We start from the raw sequence: 19,041 nt of genomic DNA, 5'->3' as shown, positions 1-19,041 counted from the left end.
GGACCTCAGGCTCACGCCTGTAATCCCAGCTACTCAGGAAGAAACTGAGATGTGAGGACCGTGGTTCAAAGGCAGCTCAGGCAGGAAGGTCCATTTCCAAAAAGAGGGTTGTGGAGGTGTGGGTCACGTGATGGAACACCAGCCTTCAGTGAAAAAGCTAAGGGACGGTGCCCAGGTCCTGAGTTCAAGCCCCGATATATGTACACACGTGTGCATGCACAGTTAATATTCAAACCACCACAACCAGATCTTGGCTTTTCTGTGCCTTCACTTAGTTCTGTAGCTTTGGAAATCCTCACCCTGTCTCTCAGAGTGGTGGACTATTGTAGCTGCAGCCACATAGCAAAATTCTCCTGGCAGGTTCACCCCACCACCAGCACCCACCCTTCACCCCATCCCTTTCTCCTGCCGGCCCTGTGTCTGGCAGGACCTGGAGTGCGGAGCTTCCAGCTCCATCACTGTGGGAGTCCTGCCCCTCTCAGCCCAGCCCTCCTGTTCCCAATGGCTCCCCCTGCCAAGATTATGAGGCCCTAGGAGGAGACCGTTGTGTTCAGCTCTTCTATGCCAGTCTCAGTGTTTCCAGGAAGATCGCTTTTCCTCTGATAGGAAGCCATCAGCTGGCCCCACTCCACAGGTAGAGGTCTAGGCCTGGGATTCATTGGTTACCTCATGCTAGAGGGAGATGGGAGGCCCCCCACCTGAGGAGCTGCATCGGGTCAACTCAGACCAGAAATAGTGAGGCTAGGACGGAAGCCTGGGCAGTGGTCTGTGGGAACCCAGAGGGGTGTGGGGGGGTGTGGGGGCTAGGACAGAAGCCTGGGCAGTGGTCTGTGAGAACCCAGAGGGGTGTGTGTGTGTGTGTGTGTGTTTGTCTGTATCCTGGGGCTTGAACTTAAGTGCCTGACATTGTCCCTGGGCATTTCTGCTCAAGGCTGGCACTCTACCACTTGAGCCACAGCTCCATTTCTAGCATTTTGGTGGTTCATTGAAGATAAGAGTCTCATAGACTTTCCTGCCCAGACTGGTGTCAAACCAGGGTCCTCAGATCTCATCTGTGTAGCATAGATGACAGGTGCTGGCCCCTGCCCAAGAAAGAGGTGCTTTCTGATGGAGCCTAGAGGTGTGGCTGAGATGACCAGGACAAGGAAGAATTGCAGGCAAGAAAAAGGATGGGCTCTGATTTGGGCTTGGGGTCCAGGCCATGGCTGTTGGGTGGAAGTTGAAGCCAGGAGGCCAGGGCTGGTTAAGGTAGTGGGGCTGGCCTAGATGCCACATCGGGAGGCAGAGGGAACCAGTGGCTGTGGGCACAGTGGATATGACAAGCTAAGCAAGAGCAGAGAGTCTAGAAGGCACTTGCCAGCTCCCAGCATGGGATGGTTTTATTACTGTCTGGCAGAATGAGCTTTTTCACCCAGCAGTGCACAGCTCACACTCAGTCCAAACACCACATGGGGCAGAGGGGGGGGCGGGTAGCAGCTCCGGGGGGAGCCCTTTGCTGCTTCTCCAGGCCCAGGGGCGGGGTGTAGGCTGCGAGAACAGTGGGCCAGGGTCCTTTCTGGATAAGATGCTCAAGAGCGCAGGTGTGGCACAGTCGGCTGTGCAGCTGTCGGGCCGGCCAGAGCACCTGCGTGTCCTCCCCTGCTGCCTGTGCTGGGCACCGTGTCCCTCTAGTAGTAGAGCTCCTGATCCCACCAGCCTGGGGGGGGGGAGAAGGAGCTTAGAGCAGGGAGCCAGCCCCCCAGGCGAGTGAGCGAGCGGTGGGGAGGGTTGAGGGGTGCATAATCACAAGCCGGGGGCTCCCAGCCCCCACACTCACTCCCTGGGCAACAGCGAACTCCGAGTTTGCGGATCTCATCGTAGACAAAGATGAGCAGGCCGAAGGGCATGGGTACCAGCCACCACTGGAAGCTGCGGGCACAGGGGTGGGGGGTGAGGGCAGGCCCAGGCCACGTCCACCCCCGGGCCAAGGGCCCCGCGGTGCCCAGCCCTCACCGGATGGGCATGAAGTTGAAGATGTTGGGCATCCCGGGGCAGTAGCACAGGAAGCAGCCGATGCATACCTGGAACACAATGGCAATCACCAGGATCCGGTTCCTGTGGGGAGGGGGGGGGAGGACAGTCAGGCCAGCAGCCTGGGCACTGGGCACTGAGTCACCGTGGACCACAGCTGGTGGCATCGGGCGGTCTCAGACACTTCACATGGGGTGGCTGCACCTCTGCTGTGGTGGCTCCCATCAGCAAGGACTTGTGCCCCAGCTCCTAGCCTGCCGCCATGGTGCTGGGTCAGTGGGGTCACCTGAAGAAGCCCTGCTGGAAGGCTGAGAGGCGGCGCGTCTTGCGGATGAGCACGTCGGCGATCTGGCACATCTCGATACTGATGAAGAAGACAGTGTAGCAGGTGTACTGCTGGTACAGGCGCTGCCCGAATGTCTGCATGGAACCAAGGCAGCCTGAGTCCAGACATCAGCCACCCCCTGGGAACCCCCAAGGCCCGGAGCTGGGGACCCCTGCACCTCCCTTCTCCTCACAAGAGGTTGGGCCGCTGGCTGTGTGATCTGAGTGTGGCAGCACAGCTGCTGCTGGGCAGGGCAGGCACCAAGCCACCGGGCAATTCACAACCAAAGCCCACAAAACGAGGACTGGATTCCGGGGGCAGGATTTGCAGAGAGCAGTGGGAAACAGCACAGAGAAGCAAAGCAAGTTGCCCAACATCACACAGCTTGCCCAAGCAGTGCCAGACCACAAACCTGGGCATCTGCCTCCAAGGAGCTACCAGCACAGCTTGGTGCCCCCAGGGACTCTGGCTAACCTGTCCCCATAGAGCCACGGTGGACGGCCCCAGATGGCACAGGATCAGGACAGCCCCGGGAGGAGTGGGCAGGAGCTCACCCACTCCTGGCCATAGCTGTCCTGCAGATCTTGTAGGTGGTGATCTTCCCACTGTGGCCGCAGCCCCACGCACAGCAGAGGGAACCAGCCCTCCTGAGCCATGGCCGTGAAGTAGTCAGCAAAGCCAGCAAAAGACTGGATGGCACCTGGGGAAGACGTGGGCAGCAGGGAGGGGCAGGGACACTGGGTCAGGAGAAAGCCAGGCGCTGGTAGCTCACACCAGTCATCCTAGCTACTCTGGAGGCCGAGATCCCATGAACCACCAGAAAACTGGAAGTGGAGCTGTGGCTCAAAGTGGTAGAGCACTATCCTCGAGCAAAAGAGCTCAGGGACAGTACCCAGGCCCTGAGTTCAAGTCCCATAACCACCACCAACAAAAACAAAAAGACAATACAAAGAGCCAGCTACAGAAAAGCAGCATCAGAGACACAGACACTATCGTCAACACAGATGAGACAGATGAACACAGTGCAAAAGAAATGGACAAGGGCCGGGAATTTGGCCTAGTGGTAGAGCACTTGCCTAGCATGCACAAAGACCCCGGTTCGATTCCTCTGTACCACATACATAGAAAAAAGCCAGAAGTGATGTTGTGGCTCAAGTGGCAGAGCTCTAGCCTTGAGAAAGCCCAGGGACAGTGCTCAGGCCCTGAGTTCAAACACCAGGACTGGCAAAAAAAAAAAAAAAGTGATGGACAGACAAAACAGAGGCCCTGAGTAGACACCAGACAGAGGTAGAGAGGGAAAAGCCGGGGGGGGGGAACCCTCAAAAGACAGAAACAATGACCCAGGAGAAAGCAGGGATCCAGGGGATCGAGGATCAGATACCCAAGCAGATGTGTGCAGCAGAAAGAGCTCCCCCCCCACCTGCGCTCACCTATCTGGAAATAGGAATAGGCGGCCAGGGGCTCGTTAACCAAGCGGTCACGCCTGGGATTCCGTGGACGCAGATGCATGATGTCACTCTCCGCCTTCTCGTAGGCCAGAGACACCGACGGGAACTGACCAGGAGCAGAAACGAGAAGGGCTTGGGGTCCTGTCCCATTCTCTCAGCCATCTTCCACCCTCTGGGCACCAACAGGAGGCAGGGCCTGTGGTGGCCACACAGACACTGGCCTGGACAGCCTGGCCCATGTGGGATCTCCATGAAAAAGTTAGCTTTTGTGGTGTTGTCGCTGGCTCTCTTACTTTCTCCCTCTCTCTCATCCACTCCAGCTTTTTCATTCAAGGCTGGTGCTCTACCATGTGAGCCACAGCTCTATGTCTGACTTTTTGCTGACTAATTGGAGATAGGTGTCTCGTGAATGGGCTGGGAGTTTAGCCTAGTGGTAGAGTGCTTGCCTAGCATGCATGAAGACCTGGGTTTGATTCCTCAGTACCACATATAGCCTTTCTCTATGGCCGTCTCTACTTTCGTGTGTCTTTCTCTGTGTCTTGGTGTCTCTGTCACTCTCCACTTGTCTCAAGTAGAGCATCAGTTTTGAGTGGAAAAAGCTCAGAGGATAGTTCCCAGGCCCTGAGTCAAGCCCCAGCCCCAGCAACACACACACACACACACACACACACACACACACACACACACACACACACACACAGAGTACATGTTAGTCTTGGTCAATTGTGGCCAGCAGAGGGCGCATGTCTGATGACACCGTGGCCTAGGGTCTGTGAACTCACAATGTCCGTGCAGAGTTCAATAAAGAGGATGGTGATGCATCCGAGGGGCAGGGGCACGCTGACGGTGATGTAAATGAGATAGGGTGTCAGTTCTGGAATGTTCTTGGTCAAGGTGTAGGCAATAGACTTCTTCAGATTATCAAAAATCAGCCGGCCTGTGGGGATGCAGCAGACCCCTCAGCCTCCTCCAGCCAGCCCACTTCCTCCTGAGCCCCCACGCGGCCTGTCCCCACCCCCCATTTCCCTCGGCCCAGCTCGGACCCTGTTCCACGCCCGTCACAATGGAAGCAAAGTTGTCATCCAACAGAATCATATCAGCTGCATTTTTAGCAGCGTCTGAGCCAGCAATGCCCATGGCTACGCCAATGTCTGCCTTCTTCAGGGCCGGGGAGTCGTTCACGCCATCCCCTGTCACGGCCACGATTGCACCCTGCGGGCAGGCAGGAGGGGGAGTCAGGAAAGTGCTCGTGGAGAGAGTGGCCTAGGTAGGGTCTAGCCTTGTCCATCTGCCACCCATCCCAGTCAGGCTCTCACCAGCCGCTGGCAGCTCTCCACAATCACCAGCTTCTGCTGGGGACTGGTGCGAGCAAACACCATCTCGGGGTGGGTACGCAGTGCCTCCACCAGCTCTGAGGGGTCCATGTCCTTCAGCTGCATGCCATTGATGACGCAGGCGCGGGCATCGCTGGGAAGAGGGAGGGGTGCTGAGCGGGCGCCTCTGGGACAGGGCCTGGAGAGCTATGGGGGAGGGCTGGGGACTTACTTCCTGTTAACCTGGTCCACAGGCACCCGAAGACGGGCAGCAATGTCCTCCACGGTCTCACTGCCTTCTGAGATGATGCCCACGCTGGCTGCGATGGCCTTGGCTGTGATGGGATGGTCACCTGTCACCATGATCACCTGCAAGGGGGTGGGGGAACAGCAGACCCAATCTCCCCATCTTCCTCGATTCCACTGATTGTCTCAAGCAAGAGTGATGACCTACTATGTGCCTAGACAAAACACTACAAGTCCCTGTCTTTAAGAACCTGACATTCTGGCAGGAAGAGACAGAAAACAGACAAATGAAACAAATGAGTTATAGAGCATACTAAGAAGGGAAAATAAGCTCCGTGAAGGAAGTGGTAGCTCAATTTAATTATGCCCAGGAAAGGCTTTACTGGGGAGGTGACATTTAAACAGAAACCTGGAGGAAATGAGATCCTAGCAGAAAGAACTATCAATGCAAAGGCCCTGGGGTGAGAACATGTCTGAATGTCTGGGGAAAAAGGGCATGCCTGGAGAGGAGTAGATAAGAGGTAGAGTTGCAGGATAAATTAGGAAGATAGCAAGGCCACTGTCTAGGTCCTTAGAGACCACAGGAAGGATTTGTTCTCTATGGGCTCTTGATTTGTCATTGAGGAACCATGTCAGTCCTTCTGGCCATTGGGTTGAAATGAGATCCCTGGCCAAGACTGGGCCCCTGTATGCCTAGACCTGGCCCAAACAAGCTGTTCTGTCCCAGTTTACACACAGCAAATGGTTCAGGGGTGAATGAGTATGTGTCCCAATCTGGCAAGACAGGGGAGAGGCGTCAGTTAAAGTCCATGGGAACTGGGGGTGGGGGGGGACAGAGGGAGAAAAGGAGGGCTGAGGGCAGGAGAAAAGCAAATCCCTGATGACACCGAGCTCCCTTCCCTACAGCCTCCCAGGAGCCTTCGTGTCGTCCTCCTCCCGCTCCTCGGGCATTGCAGCGGGGTCCCCGGCGGCGGCATACCCGGATGCCCGCGGTCCGACACTTGAGCACAGCATCAGGGACGGTGGCCCGGGGAGGGTCAATCATAGATACGAGTCCCGCGAAGCAGAGACCACTACTGGGAAAGTTCATGTCCTCGGCGTCGAAGGCGTAACCGGGCGGGTAGTCCTTCTCGTTCAGGTAGAGCTGACAGAAGCCTGGCCCGGAGACCGGGGCGTGAGGGACGGGGCGGAGGCGGCGAAGGCCGGGGCGCCCCGCCCCGCCCGGACCCCGCCCGGCTCACCCAGCACGCGCTCGCCCAGGCCCCCCAGGCTGAGGTAGGCCGTCTGGAAGGCCTCGCGCCATTGCTCGTCCAGGGGCAGCTCCTGGCCCTTGATGAGAATGGAGCTGCAGCGCTCCAGCACGCGCTCCGGGGCGCCCTTCATCACCAGCAAGTGCCGCGGGTCACGTGGGTCCTCCAGCGTGTGGATGGACAGCTGTGGGAGGAGGGGCGTGGCCACCGGTGGGCGGGGCCGCAAAGCCAGGGCGGCTCAGGGCGTGGCCTCGGGCAGAATTGGCTGTGGGCGTGGCCTGCAGAGCGGAGCTGTGGTTGTGGGCGTGGCGGGGGCGTGGCGGGGGCGTGGTCGAGAACAGGGACTGAGCTGAGGGCGGGGCCTTGGAGTCCGGATTAAGGCGCTTGTGCGGGGTGCGGGAGGGCGAGCGAGGGGGACTAATCTTTGGTTAAGACTGAGCGCTAGGACCGGATCCTGGGCACAAGGAATGGGCAAGAGTAGGGTGCAGAGTTGGGTTCGAAAGGAGATTTCAGATGCTCCAGACTTCCCCTGCCGGAAGCGAGAAGGCTGAGGGTGGGGCTTGGGTGTGGGCGGGGCCTAACCAGGGAGGGGCTGGGCCTGTGGAGAAATGAGACCCGAGGCCGGCTCTCCGTGTGGGCGTGGCCTCGTGTAAGGGGAGGGCTGTGGCTGTGTGGGCGTGGCCTTGGGCCTCGAGGGCGGGGCGGGCCTTGCGGGCGGGGTTGTGGTCCGATGGGCGGGGCCCGAGGGCGCACGCCCTACGCACCTGGAACTTGTTGGTGGAGTTGAAGGGGATCTCGCAGACTTTGGGGAACCGGTCCCGGTAGCCCATGGCGTTGCCCAGCGTCAGCTCGGAGAACTTGAGCAGAGCGGTCTCGGACGCGTCGCCGATCACGATGCGCTGGCCGGCAAACGAGGACAAGGTCGCAGGGTGTGTCACCAAGCTCCTGACTTCCCCCCCCCCCCCCCGCCCTCCGCGTCCGCTAGTCTCTCACCTTGGGCACCGGGACCGCCTCCTGGCCGGACTTGAAGGCGGCCCGGTTGCAGAGGGTGAGCACGCGGCACAGCGCCCTCCACGTCTCCGAGGACTGGTCAAACGTCTGTCCTGGAGACCAGGCGTCCAGGTTGGGGCCACGAGGGAGGCTAGAGTCCCCTCCACAGACTCCCCTCCTCACACCTCACAGGGGCTGCCCTCCAGACCCCATGTCAAGTCTACCAGGTGGGATGCTGGGCCCCTGACAGGCGCTGAGCGGAGACCCCATTCGTTTAAAGGCTTTCCCAGACTCACTTCAGATCACCACCAACCAGACCGGTCCCCTCCTGCCCTCCCCCCCTACCTGACTGGTCTTCTGTGGTGTCTGCTGTGTGGATGTGGTTGTCGAACCACAGGTGTGACACCGTCATGCGGTTCTGTGTTAGGGTCCCTGTCTTGTCAGAGCAGATCACGGATGTGGAGCCCAGGGTCTCCACAGCTTCCAAGTTCTTGACCACACAGTTCTTGCTGGCCAACCGCTTGGCGGTCAAGGACAAGCAGACCTGAGGAGAGGTGAGAGATGGAGCCAATTACTGCTTCCAGTACCCCTAGTCCTCTCTCACAGCTCCGGGATGAGAGGGGGGATCCCTTATTCCAGCCACTATCTAGCAAGTGCAGCGTCCTGCTCTTCAAAGCGAAACAGAACAGAAGGAGAAAGGCTTAAGCCAGGTGCTGGCGGCTCACACCTGTCATCCCAGCTACTCAGGAGGCTGAGATCTGAGGATCACAGTTCAAACCCAGCCTCAGCAGAAAAAGTCTGTGAGATTCTTCAGTTTACCATCAGAAAATAGAGCTATGGTTCCAAGTGGTAGAGCACTAGCCTTGAGCAAAAGAGCTCTGGGATAACATCCAGACGCTGAGCTCAAGCCCCATGACCGATTAAAAATAAATAAATGAAGCTGAGTGTGGTGGGCTCAGGCCTGTAATCCTCCCTACTCAGAAGGCTGAGATCTGAGGATCAGGGTTCAAAGCCAGCCCCGGGCACAAAAAGGACCTGAAACTTGTTTCCAGTTAACCTCTAGTAAAACAAGAAGTGGGGCCTTAGCGCAAGGGTAGGGTGGTAGCCTAGAGCTGAAGATCTCAAGGACAATGCCCAGGCTGAGTTCAAGCCCCAGACCCACCAAACATAAATAAAGAAAGAAAGAATTAATAAATAAAGAAATAAACAAAATGCTTGGACACACACTGGCTGCCCACTCGGGTCCTCAGCCTCCTCCCATCCAGGGCCCTGCCTGTCTCTGAGCCTTCATGCATTCAGCGTGTGCTGGACAGATGGATGATGGGAAGGTGGGGGACAGGTAGGGAGTGATGGGTGAAAAGTGGAATGGATACACAGATGCACAGGCTCTCTGTTCTCTAGGTCCCCTTCTGGGTCCCCCACTCACTGTGACAGTGGCCAGCAGCCCCTCTGGCACGTAGGCCACCACAATGGCCATGAAGAACACCATGGCCCGCAGGAAGGTGTAGCCAATACACATGGCCACCACAAAAAAGGTGGCACCGAAGAGGATGGCCAGGCCTGCGATGATGTCCACAAAGTGTTCGATCTCAATGGCGATCGGCGTCTTCTCGTTCTCCACGCCGGAGGCCAGCGAGGCGATCCGGCCGATGATCGTGCGATCCCCAGTGTTGACCACCAGGCCCTGAGCCGTGCCTGCAGGGAGGGAGACAGGACGGCTCAGGGCGGGGTGGGCCTCCTCTGTGGCTGTCCCGGAGATGACACGAGGGGCCAGTGGAGAGGCATAATGGGGACCCAGAACACAGCTGTGGCTGCTCAGAGAGGAACACAGACCCTCGAGGCACATCGTGGAGAAGAAGGCGATGTTGCGGGTCTCCAGGGGGCTCTCGTGTGTGCACTCCGGTGAGCGGGTCTGAGGCTCTGATTCTCCAGTGAGGGAGGAGTTGTCCACCTTACACCCCTGGGCTGACAGGATACGAATGTCCGCCGGCACTCGATCCCCGCCTTTCATCTCCACCAAGTCACCCACTACCAGCTGGTCTGCGTTGATCTGGAACTTGTCCCCATCTCGGATCACAGTGGCTTGCTGGGGAAGGTGCGGGGGGGGGGGGGGGCGGGGGACACCAGAGTGGCATGAGACTGATGCAGGAGCACATCACTGAGTGGGACTGGGGACATCAGAAGGTGGAAGGTGGGCAAAGTTGAGGCCTTATAGCAGCAGTGGCCTGAGGGCTTTATAAGGCCCTGGAAATTGTTTGACCCATGACGGAATACACCAGATCCTGCTTGTCAGCTGCTAAAAATGTGTGTGTGTGTGTGCGTGAGCATGTGTGCACGTGTGCGTGGCTGCATGCATGTGTGTACAAATACTGGGGCCTGAACCCAGGGCCTGGGTGCTGTCCCTCAGCTTTTTCCACTCATGACTGGTACTCTACCACTAGAACCATACCTCCACGTCCAGCTTTCTGGTGGCTAATGGGAGATATGAGCTCACTAGTGTCCGGACAGTGGTAGCTCATTCCTGTCATCCTAGATACAGGAGGCTGAGATCTCAAGATTGAAGTTCAAAGGAAAGTCCCTGAGATTCTGCTCAACTACCAAAAAAAAAGAGGCCAGAAATAGAGATGGAACACACGGGGTAAAGAATTAGCCTTGAGCTAAAGAAGCTTAGGGATAAAAGCTCAGTCTCAGTCTCTGCGCTCCAGCTGTAGGACCAAGCACCAGCATAAAAGTTTGGCAGACATCCCCATCCCTGCCTGGAGTTGACTTCGAACTGCCCTGCTCGGGTTTCAGCCTCTGAGTAGGTAGAATTATAGGTGTGAGCCACCAAATAGCCTCTGATAGCAAATACTCTCCTCGCTCATGCAGGAGGGAAGATGGAGAGCATGGGGAGTTGGGGCTGGTAGAAAGGGTCGCAGGGTTCCAGGGTAGGGGTGGGGCACTCACCTGGGGCACCAGATTCTTAAAGCTGGCGATGATGTTGGTGCTTTTGAACTCCTGATAATAGCCAAAGCAGCCAGTGACCACCACTACAGCAATCAGAGCCAGGGCCAGGTAGAGCTGGAGGGCAAGGGGGCGGGGTCATGCACCGGGCTGGATGCTCCTGCCCAAGGTTGCAGCCTATCACCAAGGGGCCCAGTGTTCTTAGTGTCACCTCCAGAGTTTCCCCCCTCGCCAGTGAGAAGACTCCTGTGCATCCATTTGTTCAGTTATTTACTTACTATGCATTTATTTTTGTTGCTCTTGGGGCTTGAACTCAGGGCCTGGGCTGAGCTCATCTGCTCAAGGCTAGTGCTCTACCACATTGAGCCACAGCACCACTTCCAGTTTTCTGATGGCTGGAATTCCACCAAGTGAGCCACATCTCCAACTCCCCGCCTCATCTCTTCGTATTGGGTTTCCATATTCCCCACCTCTAATGACCAATGTCCCTGTGACCTACGATCTCTGTCCCACGTTATCCCTCAGGACTGGGGTCTTCATGGCTCTGCCTCCTCAGCCCATGTCTCTTCCTCTCCAGTCCCTGTGTGCCACGCCTGTCCCCACAGCAGCAAACACTCACGTTGTCGTCAGTGGTCAGGTCGCCCTCGCTAGCCTGGATGGCAAAGGCGATGAGGCAGATGGCGGCAGCCACCCACATGAGGCACTGCAGACCCCCAGCCAACTGTCGGGCAAACTTAACATATTCTGGGGTCCCCTTCGGGGGTCTCAGAGCATTGGGCCCATCTCGAAGCAGGAATTCAGCTGCCAGACTTGCAGTCAAGCCCTGGAAATGCAGGGATGAGATTTGGGGGAGGGGGGGTCAGGCAGTGCAGAGGGCTGGTTCCCCTGTCCTGTCCACACAGCCTCCCCCTCCCTCCATGTCTCATGTTTCTCCTTCCCTCTCCCCTCTTTCTCCCCTCTCTCCTCAGTTCAGCCCTCTATTTTATTGTCAGTCGTGGGGCTTGAACTTAGGGCCTGCGCACTGTTCCTGAGTTCTTTTGTTCGAAGCTAGCACTCTACCACATGGAGCCATAGTGCCACTTCCAGTTTTCTGGTGGTTCATTGGAGATAAAAGTCTCAAAGAGACTTTTCTGCCCGGTCTGGCTTTGAACTGGGATCCTCATATCTCAGCCTCCTGAGTAGTAGTTTGCTCTTCTAATACTTCCTCTCCCCCTCCCTGTCCCTCCCCACCCCTACACCAGCTCACCTTGGAGGCACTGGTCCTGTATTTCTGCTCCAGCTCTGCCACTGACAGCTGGTGGTCATTCTGTGGTTGGAGACAGGACACTGACTCTGGCTGTCCCTGGTCGCCAGCCCCCAGTCTCCCTTCCCTCCTCCCTGGCCCCCCAGCCCTGGACTCACAATCTCCATCTCCTTCTTCATGTTCTCCAACTTTTCCTTCTTCTTGCCACCCCCACCACCCGGTTTCTTCTTGCTCATCTTGGCCTCCTTGTCCCCACCAGGGCCAGACCCTAGCTCCACGGAATAGAGCTCGTAATTTTCCTAAGGATCGAGGGGAACAAGGATGGCATTGCATGCCACTGAGACCCTGCCCCCTCCCCTGTCCTCCCACCCCTGACCCCACAGGGGTCACTCACTGTCTTCCCCATGGTGCTCGGCCCCTATGCCTTTCCGTCTCTGCCAGATTCTCGGGTCTGGACGGGCCCTGATATACCCAGGGCGGATGGGGCGGGGCAGAGCAGGCCTGGCTGATGGCAGCCGATTAGAAGGCTCCTTGGAATGACCTCCAGGCCTGGACAGCCTAGCCATTTCCTCCTGGGCTGCCCCAACCTGCCCAAATCCTAACACACCTTGCCACTCAGCCCGTGAACCACTGGCAACAACCAACAGGAAGAGCCAATGGGTGCACTGGGCTGTCATGTATTCACTTACTTAACCTTCCAGGCGAGGACTCCACTATAAATAGGGAAACTGAGGCACCGAGGGGGTCGAGTCACAGTAGTTTGAGCTACCTGGTCATTTGTGAAGGGGGCTCTAATATGCCCATTGTGCAGATGGGGAAACTGAGGCTCAAGAGGGTTCAAAGAGAGTCCGAGTGATACTCTACACATTCAGTTATCTCCAGGTACAGGAGCCACGGTACAAGGAACCTTGGGAGCGTCCTCCAGGTCCCGAGGGAAGGAATCTCTGGAAGTAAGGAATGGGGTTGGCAGAATGGTGTGTGTGTGTGTGTGTGTGTGTGTGTGTGTGTGTGTGTGTGTGTGTTGGTCCTGGGGCTTGAACTCAAGGCCTCAGCACTATCCCTTAGCTTCTTTTTGCTCTACCACTTGAGCCACTTCCACAGCTCCACTTTCAGTTTTTTGCTGGTTCATTGGCGAGGAAAGACTCATGGAACTTCCTGCCCCAGCTGGCTTCACACCTTGATCCTCAGCTCTCAGCCTCCTGAGTATCTAGGGCCACAGGCATGAGCACAGCCCGTCATCTGATGGAGTCTTGGGTATTTTGCTTTGGCCTCCAGGAGCTGACGTGCCTCCAAGGACAGCTATGAGTGTACCTGATAAGCTAATCACCCTTCTGATATCCTTTTCCTTAGCAGGGCATCACCTGGAAAAGTCAAAGCAGGTGGCAGCTTGAGCTTGCCCACACCACCCAGCCACAGGTCCCCAGCCTGCCCCAGGCCTAGGAGAGGAGGCAGCATGGAGTGTGGTCACCCTGACTGCCCTTGAAATGAAACTATTTGAGTACTAGCTGAACTTGACCTGGTAGGTGTAAAACAGCTGAGTTACTCAGCTTACATCCTCCTACAGGCTTCCCTTCTTGCTTAGTCACTACCTAAGCCAGAGTTGAAAACTATTACCTGAGCCTGAATCCATATAACCACTGTCTGACCCTGAGTCCCTACAGCTATCACTTAAGCCTGAGTCTGCAAGGCATTGCCTAAGGCTGAGTCTACACAGCTACTTTCTGATCGTGAGTTCATACAGCAACTATACTGCCTAAGCCTGAATCCATGTAGCCACTACGGGAGGCTGAGTCCATAGTTACTACCTGACCCTGAGTTCACAAAGCATCGCCTTAGCCTGAGTTCACAGAGCCACTATCTGATCCTGAGTCTACATAACTACACTATACTACCTGAGCCTGAATCTATGTAGTCACTACCTGACCCGGAGCCCACAAGGCCTTGCCTAAGTTTGATCCTGAGTCCACACATCCTTTTCCCAAGCCTCCCAGAATTCCCCCCCCCCCAATGTCTCAGACCTCCTCTACCCAACCATCTAAAGACAATACCTGGCTCAGCCAGCCCCTACCTCAGGCTCATGGCCCTGTTTGCTCTGACTGGCCACATGGATAGTTAAATATTTTCCCTCTCTCTCCTGATTGCTCATACATGGCGTCTGGATAAAGTGGGAATATTTTTGACTCGTTGGCACCAGGAAGCTCCTGTTCAAATCCCTTGCCAGAAGGGACAAATGGCATCTCAGGCTGATGGCCAGCTTCTGGCAAAAACTTCTCCGGAGAAATGTGGCAGGTGTGGCATAAACACAATGATCTTGGTAATTCCGGGACTTTCTGAGCCTGGGGGAGGTCACTGGAAACTTGCTTGAGACCAGTGAATGGTCAGAATTTGAAAACATTTTCTTTTCCTGAGAAGGAAAAGCGATCAGGTAGATTAGACAGGGGATAGTAAATGGTTCATGTGGGTATGTACTGGTACTGGGACTTGAACTTAGGACCTGGATTCTGTTCCTGAGCTTTCTTCACTCAAGGCTAGCTCTCTATCCCTTGAACCACAGCTCTACTTTCAGCTTTTTGGTTGTTAATTGGGTATAAGAGTGTCTCCTCTGGCTTCAAACTGCGATCCTCACCTCAGTCTTCTGAATATTTAGGATTTCCTTTTCTTTTCTTTATGTCCAAGACCAGGACTCAAACTGATGCATTTGTTCATTAGTTGGCACTTTACCAACTGAGCCATCCCTCCAGCCCAAGATGCTTCTTTTTCTTTCTTGTTATTTTTTTTGGAGGGGGGTGGGTTGGGAGTCAGTCATGGGACTTGAACTCAGGCCTGTACAATGTTCCTGAGCTTCTTTTACTCAAGGTTGGGGCTCTACCACTTAGAGGCATAGCTCCACTTTCTGTCTCCTGGATTTTCCTGCCTGGACTGATTTTGAACCCTGATCCTCCAGATCTCAGCCTCCTAAGTAGCTAGGATAAAAGGTATGAGCCGGGCTGGGAGTTTGGCCTAGTGGTTAAAGTGCTTGCCTAGCATGCACGAAGACCCGGGTTCAATTCCTCAGTACTACATACATAGAAAAAAGCCAGAAGTAGTGCTGAGGCTCAAGTGGTAGAGCTCTAACCTTGAGAAAGTCCAAGGACAGTGCTCAGGCCCTGAGCTCAAGCCTAGGACTGGCAAAAAAAAAAAAAAAAAAAAAAGAAATTAAGGCATGAGCCACGAGCACCCAGCTTGAAAGTGCTTCTTTTGGAAACTTTTTTAGAGATTCTATTCTATATTCCCTGTAACATCTTTCTTATTGGATAGAACACAGTCGTTCTCCCTATGCCTTCCTTGGTCCTTTCTCCAAGGCTAGATCTAGTCTTCCCCTGGGGTTTCCCATCCCAGCCCTGACCACATGGGACACCAATTCCACCATTGCCACTGGGGCCACTGAGTGTCTGTCCCATTTGGTGACATTTCATTTCATCTTCACTCCAGTCTCTGTGGACACAGAGCCCATGGTGTCTTAATGTCTGCCCTGTGGCCTGCAATACCCAACCCCACTGGCCCCAGGGAGTGTTTGCTGAATGACTTTGCCAGTGCCTTGACCTTGAATTTGTGTGTGTTTGCATCTCTCTCTGATAAGATAGTGGACCCAAGAATGCCCTTCACCTTTTCACTGCCAGACCTTGGGCAAGGGACTGGGCAGGCAGGGGTTTTGCTTGTCTCTCTTCTGCAAGCAGATCCAGGGGAGAGGCATCTGGGTTTGCCTGTTCTTCCTCTGAAACTGGACAAGTTAACATTCCCGGGGCTGGGTGCAAAGCCAGATTCTTCCTAAGGTGTTTGCCAGGCCATCCTTGTGCTTGAACTTCAAGGTCAAATCCTGACTCCATCTCTCTCCAGCTTCTCTTAGCAATCTGATCCAGCCCCACCCCATTCCACCCTGACATCCCAGCAGCCCCTGCTCTCCATCTGCACTCCTGTCCCCTGGGGAAGCTCTACCTGAAGAACAAGGGAGCCTGAACGCATGTGGCAGGCCAGAGCTCTCCTGGCTCAGAGCTGCCATCCAGCTGCCCGGCACTGCAGCTGAAACCCACAAGACTCCCAATGCCCTGTTGTGGCCCTTTTGCCCCAGTAAACTGCCCTCCTTCTGCCACACATGTCTCCTGTTACAAAACAAACAAACAAACAAAAACTGGCATGGGGACTCTAGTCGCACTAACCGTGACATAGCAAGAAGGACTCTTTGTTTTCTGGCATGTCAATCTTTTTGTTGGTGGTGGTGGTTGTGGGGCTTGAACTCTGGGCTTGGCCACTTTTCCTGAGTTCTTCAGCTCAAGGCTACCACCCTAGCCCTTGAGCCAAGTGCCATTTCCAGTTTTCTGGTGGTTAATTGGAGGTAAAAGTCTCAGGGACTTTTTAGTGCCCAGGCTGGCTTTGAACTGTGATCTTCAGATCTCAGTCTCCATGCCTGGCTCAACCAATTATTTTTTTTAAGACCTAAGCTGGCCTTCACATAAATGGAAGGTCCTGTTGGAATATAATGAAAGCCAAAAAGAAAAGAAAAAACTGGAGTGCTTGCCTAGCATGCACGAAGACCCGGGTTCAATTCCTTGGTACCACATACATAGAAAAAGCTGTAAGTGATTCTGTGGCTTAAATGATATAATTGCTAGCCTTGAAAAAGCCCAAGGACAGTGCCCAGGCCCTGAGTTCAAGCCCCAGGACTGGCAAAGAAAAAAAGGTGGAGGTATGGTTCAATTGGGAGCTGTGTGATGCCCACCTTAGAGGAGAAAAACAGTGCAGGGATTGCCTGCGGGATGAGGAAGAAGATGGAGATGACAACAGAACCAAGAAATCCCATTTCAGCAGAAGCAGGGGTATCAGAACAGCCATCTGTAGCATAAATGGCAGCTTGTCCTGCTGTGTTGACTTGATCTGCCATTCTAGGTCCTTGTAGCCATGAGGTCCTACCTGAGGAGGGAGACACAAAGAGAGCATAATCCATGAACTTGAGGCCGGCTGCTGTGGCTCACGCCTGTAATCATAGCTGCTCAGGATTCAAAGCCTGGGCAGGAAAATTGGTGAGACTCTTATTTCCAATGAACCACCAGAAAACTGGAAGTGGTGATGTGGCTCAAAGCACTAAAGCACTAGCCTTGAGCAAAGGAGCTCCAGGACAGCTCATAGACCCTGAGTTCAAGCATATATATATATATATATATATATATATATATATATATATATATATATATATATGGAGAGAGAGAGAGAGAGAGGGGAGAGAGAGAGAGAGAGAGAGAGAGAGAGAGAGAGAGAGAGAGAGAGAGAGAGAGAGAGAGAAGAGAGAGATACAAGTAAGGGGGTCAGGCAGGGGATGACACACAAGCAGCAGTTTTTCTGGCTAGATAAACCAAAAACTAAGACTGTCCCCAAACAGCCAAAGCCCACCACACCTCCATATTCCCCTGCAACCCCCTCATAATATGCTCTTCCTGTCCATAATTCTTAAACCCATACTGCAACTCCCTCCATAATGCTGATAAACCCATCACAGACACAGCCAAAGCCCTAGGATGTCCCTGGGCTCCCATAGTCCCAGAGAATGAGCCTGGGCAATTAGTCACAGCAGGCTAAGCTGGGTACTGGGAACTCCCGACTGTAATCCTAGGTACTCAGGAGGCTGAGGTCTGAGGACCAAGGTTCAAAGCCAACCCGGGTACTAAAGAACCTGAGATTCTTATCTCCAATTAACTTCTAGGAAAGCAAAGTAGAGTTTGGCTCAAGGGTAGGGCGGTAGCTTTGAGCTGAAGAGCTTAGGGGCAGCACCCAAGCCAAGTTCAAGCCTCATTACCCACTCCCCCCAAAAAAAAGTCACATCATGCTAGTAGTGGCTTAGTGGTTGAGTGTTTGCCTACCATGCATGAAGCCCTGGGTTCAATTCCTCAGTACCACATACACAGAAAAAGCTGGAAGTGGTGCTAAGGTTTAAGTGGTAGAATACTAACTTTGAGCAAAGAAAACTCAGGAACAGCGCCCAGGCCCTGAATTCAAGCCCGAGGACTGCCCCCCCCCCCAAAAAAAGTGTCACAGGATGTCACCTACTAGCCCCTGCTTCGTTGTGATTGGTTACTCTGCTAGGGCATGCCTGCAGCTCCCACATCTGGCTTCTGGTTGGTCAATGTCTGTAAAGGGTGTTTTCCCATCACATCCCTTTTTCAGTGACTGTAGGACTGAATGATAAACTCTCTCTCTTTTTTTTATGGATCCAGGTTTGAACTCTTGGTCACCTCACTATCTATGTATGGATCTCATTTCCAGAGTGAATACCAAGTGTAATAGGAGCCCACTGTTACTTAGGATGGGGGCTGAGCTTTGAGGACCACAAGGTGACTGAGGATGGACAAAGCAATAGATCTCCTGGAATTCACAGCTGACAGGAGAGACAGAGGAAAAATAACTAGATAAATAAATGAAATTCTTTGATTGTGAATCAAGAGCCAGGAGCTGGTGGCTTGTGTCTGTAATCCTAGCTACACAAGAGGCTGGTATCTGAAGATCACGGTTCAAGGCCATTGTGGGATGAGACTCTTATCTCTAGTTAACAGCAATAAGCCAGAGGAAGATCTGTGGCTTAAATAGTAGAGGGTCAACTTTGTGTGCAAAAGCTAAGGGACAGAGCCCAGATGCTGAGTCCAAGCCCAGGACTGACCAACATAAAGAAAGAAAAGGGAGGAAAGGGAACAGAAGGGAAAGAAAAGAAGGGAAGGGAAGGAAGAAAGGAAAGAAGGAAGAAAGGAAGGAAAGGAGTTTGGCCTGCATGAAGACCCAGGTTTGATTCTTCCATACTACATACATAAAAAAGCCAGAAGGAGTGCTGTGGCTCAAGTAGTAGAGCACTAGCCTTGAGGAAAAAAGCCCAAGAACAGTGCCCAGGCCCTGAGTTCAAGCTCCAGGACTGGCCAAAAAAAAGAAGAAAGAAAGGAAAGGAAGGAAAGACAGGCAGACAGACAGGCAGACAGACAGACAGACAGACAGACAGACAGACAGACAGACAGACAGACAGACAGGAAAAGAAAAGAAATATAGGTAGATAGGTGAATCATGTACAGCCACCAGCAAGAACCAATATCCAAACTTACAGTATTCAACCAATCCCTGTCAAGGTGGGAGTGGCCAGGTCCTAATAAGAGACAGTCTGGCTCCACCTATTGGAGCCTGGATTGGCTGACAGCACTAGGACCACGCCCCCTTCGGAGGGCAGCCAATCAGGGCTTGAGGTGTGGATGTCTCCATTGTG

General features: G+C 54.3%; 1 protein-coding gene across 1 annotated transcript; it reads right to left on the bottom strand.

The window, feature by feature from the left end:
* Window positions 1-1,434: 1,434 nt before the first annotated feature.
* Atp4a (ATPase H+/K+ transporting subunit alpha) lies at window positions 1,435-18,937 on the bottom strand. Its single transcript, XM_090322552.1, has 23 exons — window positions 18,884-18,937; window positions 16,525-16,715; window positions 11,927-12,067; window positions 11,772-11,831; window positions 11,145-11,348; window positions 10,529-10,642; window positions 9,416-9,668; window positions 9,009-9,277; window positions 7,928-8,126; window positions 7,586-7,695; window positions 7,357-7,491; window positions 6,584-6,776; window positions 6,322-6,497; window positions 5,329-5,465; window positions 5,100-5,250; window positions 4,827-4,995; window positions 4,566-4,720; window positions 3,766-3,889; window positions 2,890-3,035; window positions 2,297-2,430; window positions 1,993-2,094; window positions 1,817-1,908; window positions 1,435-1,696 (listed from the first exon to the last, which is right to left on the bottom strand). Exons 2-23 carry the CDS (start codon window positions 16,684-16,686, stop codon window positions 1,668-1,670), a joined length of 3,255 nt encoding a protein of 1,084 aa, XP_090178678.1. The 5' UTR covers window positions 16,687-16,715; window positions 18,884-18,937; the 3' UTR covers window positions 1,435-1,667.
* Between the last annotated feature and the right edge of the window lie 104 nt (window positions 18,938-19,041).

Source organism: Megascapheus bottae, chromosome 31 (genome assembly GCF_031878675.1).
Source record: "Megascapheus bottae isolate mThoBot1 chromosome 31, mThoBot2.hap1, whole genome shotgun sequence".
NCBI lineage: Eukaryota > Metazoa > Chordata > Mammalia > Rodentia > Geomyidae > Megascapheus > Megascapheus bottae.
This window is presented reverse-complemented; position numbering and strand designations above follow the sequence as displayed.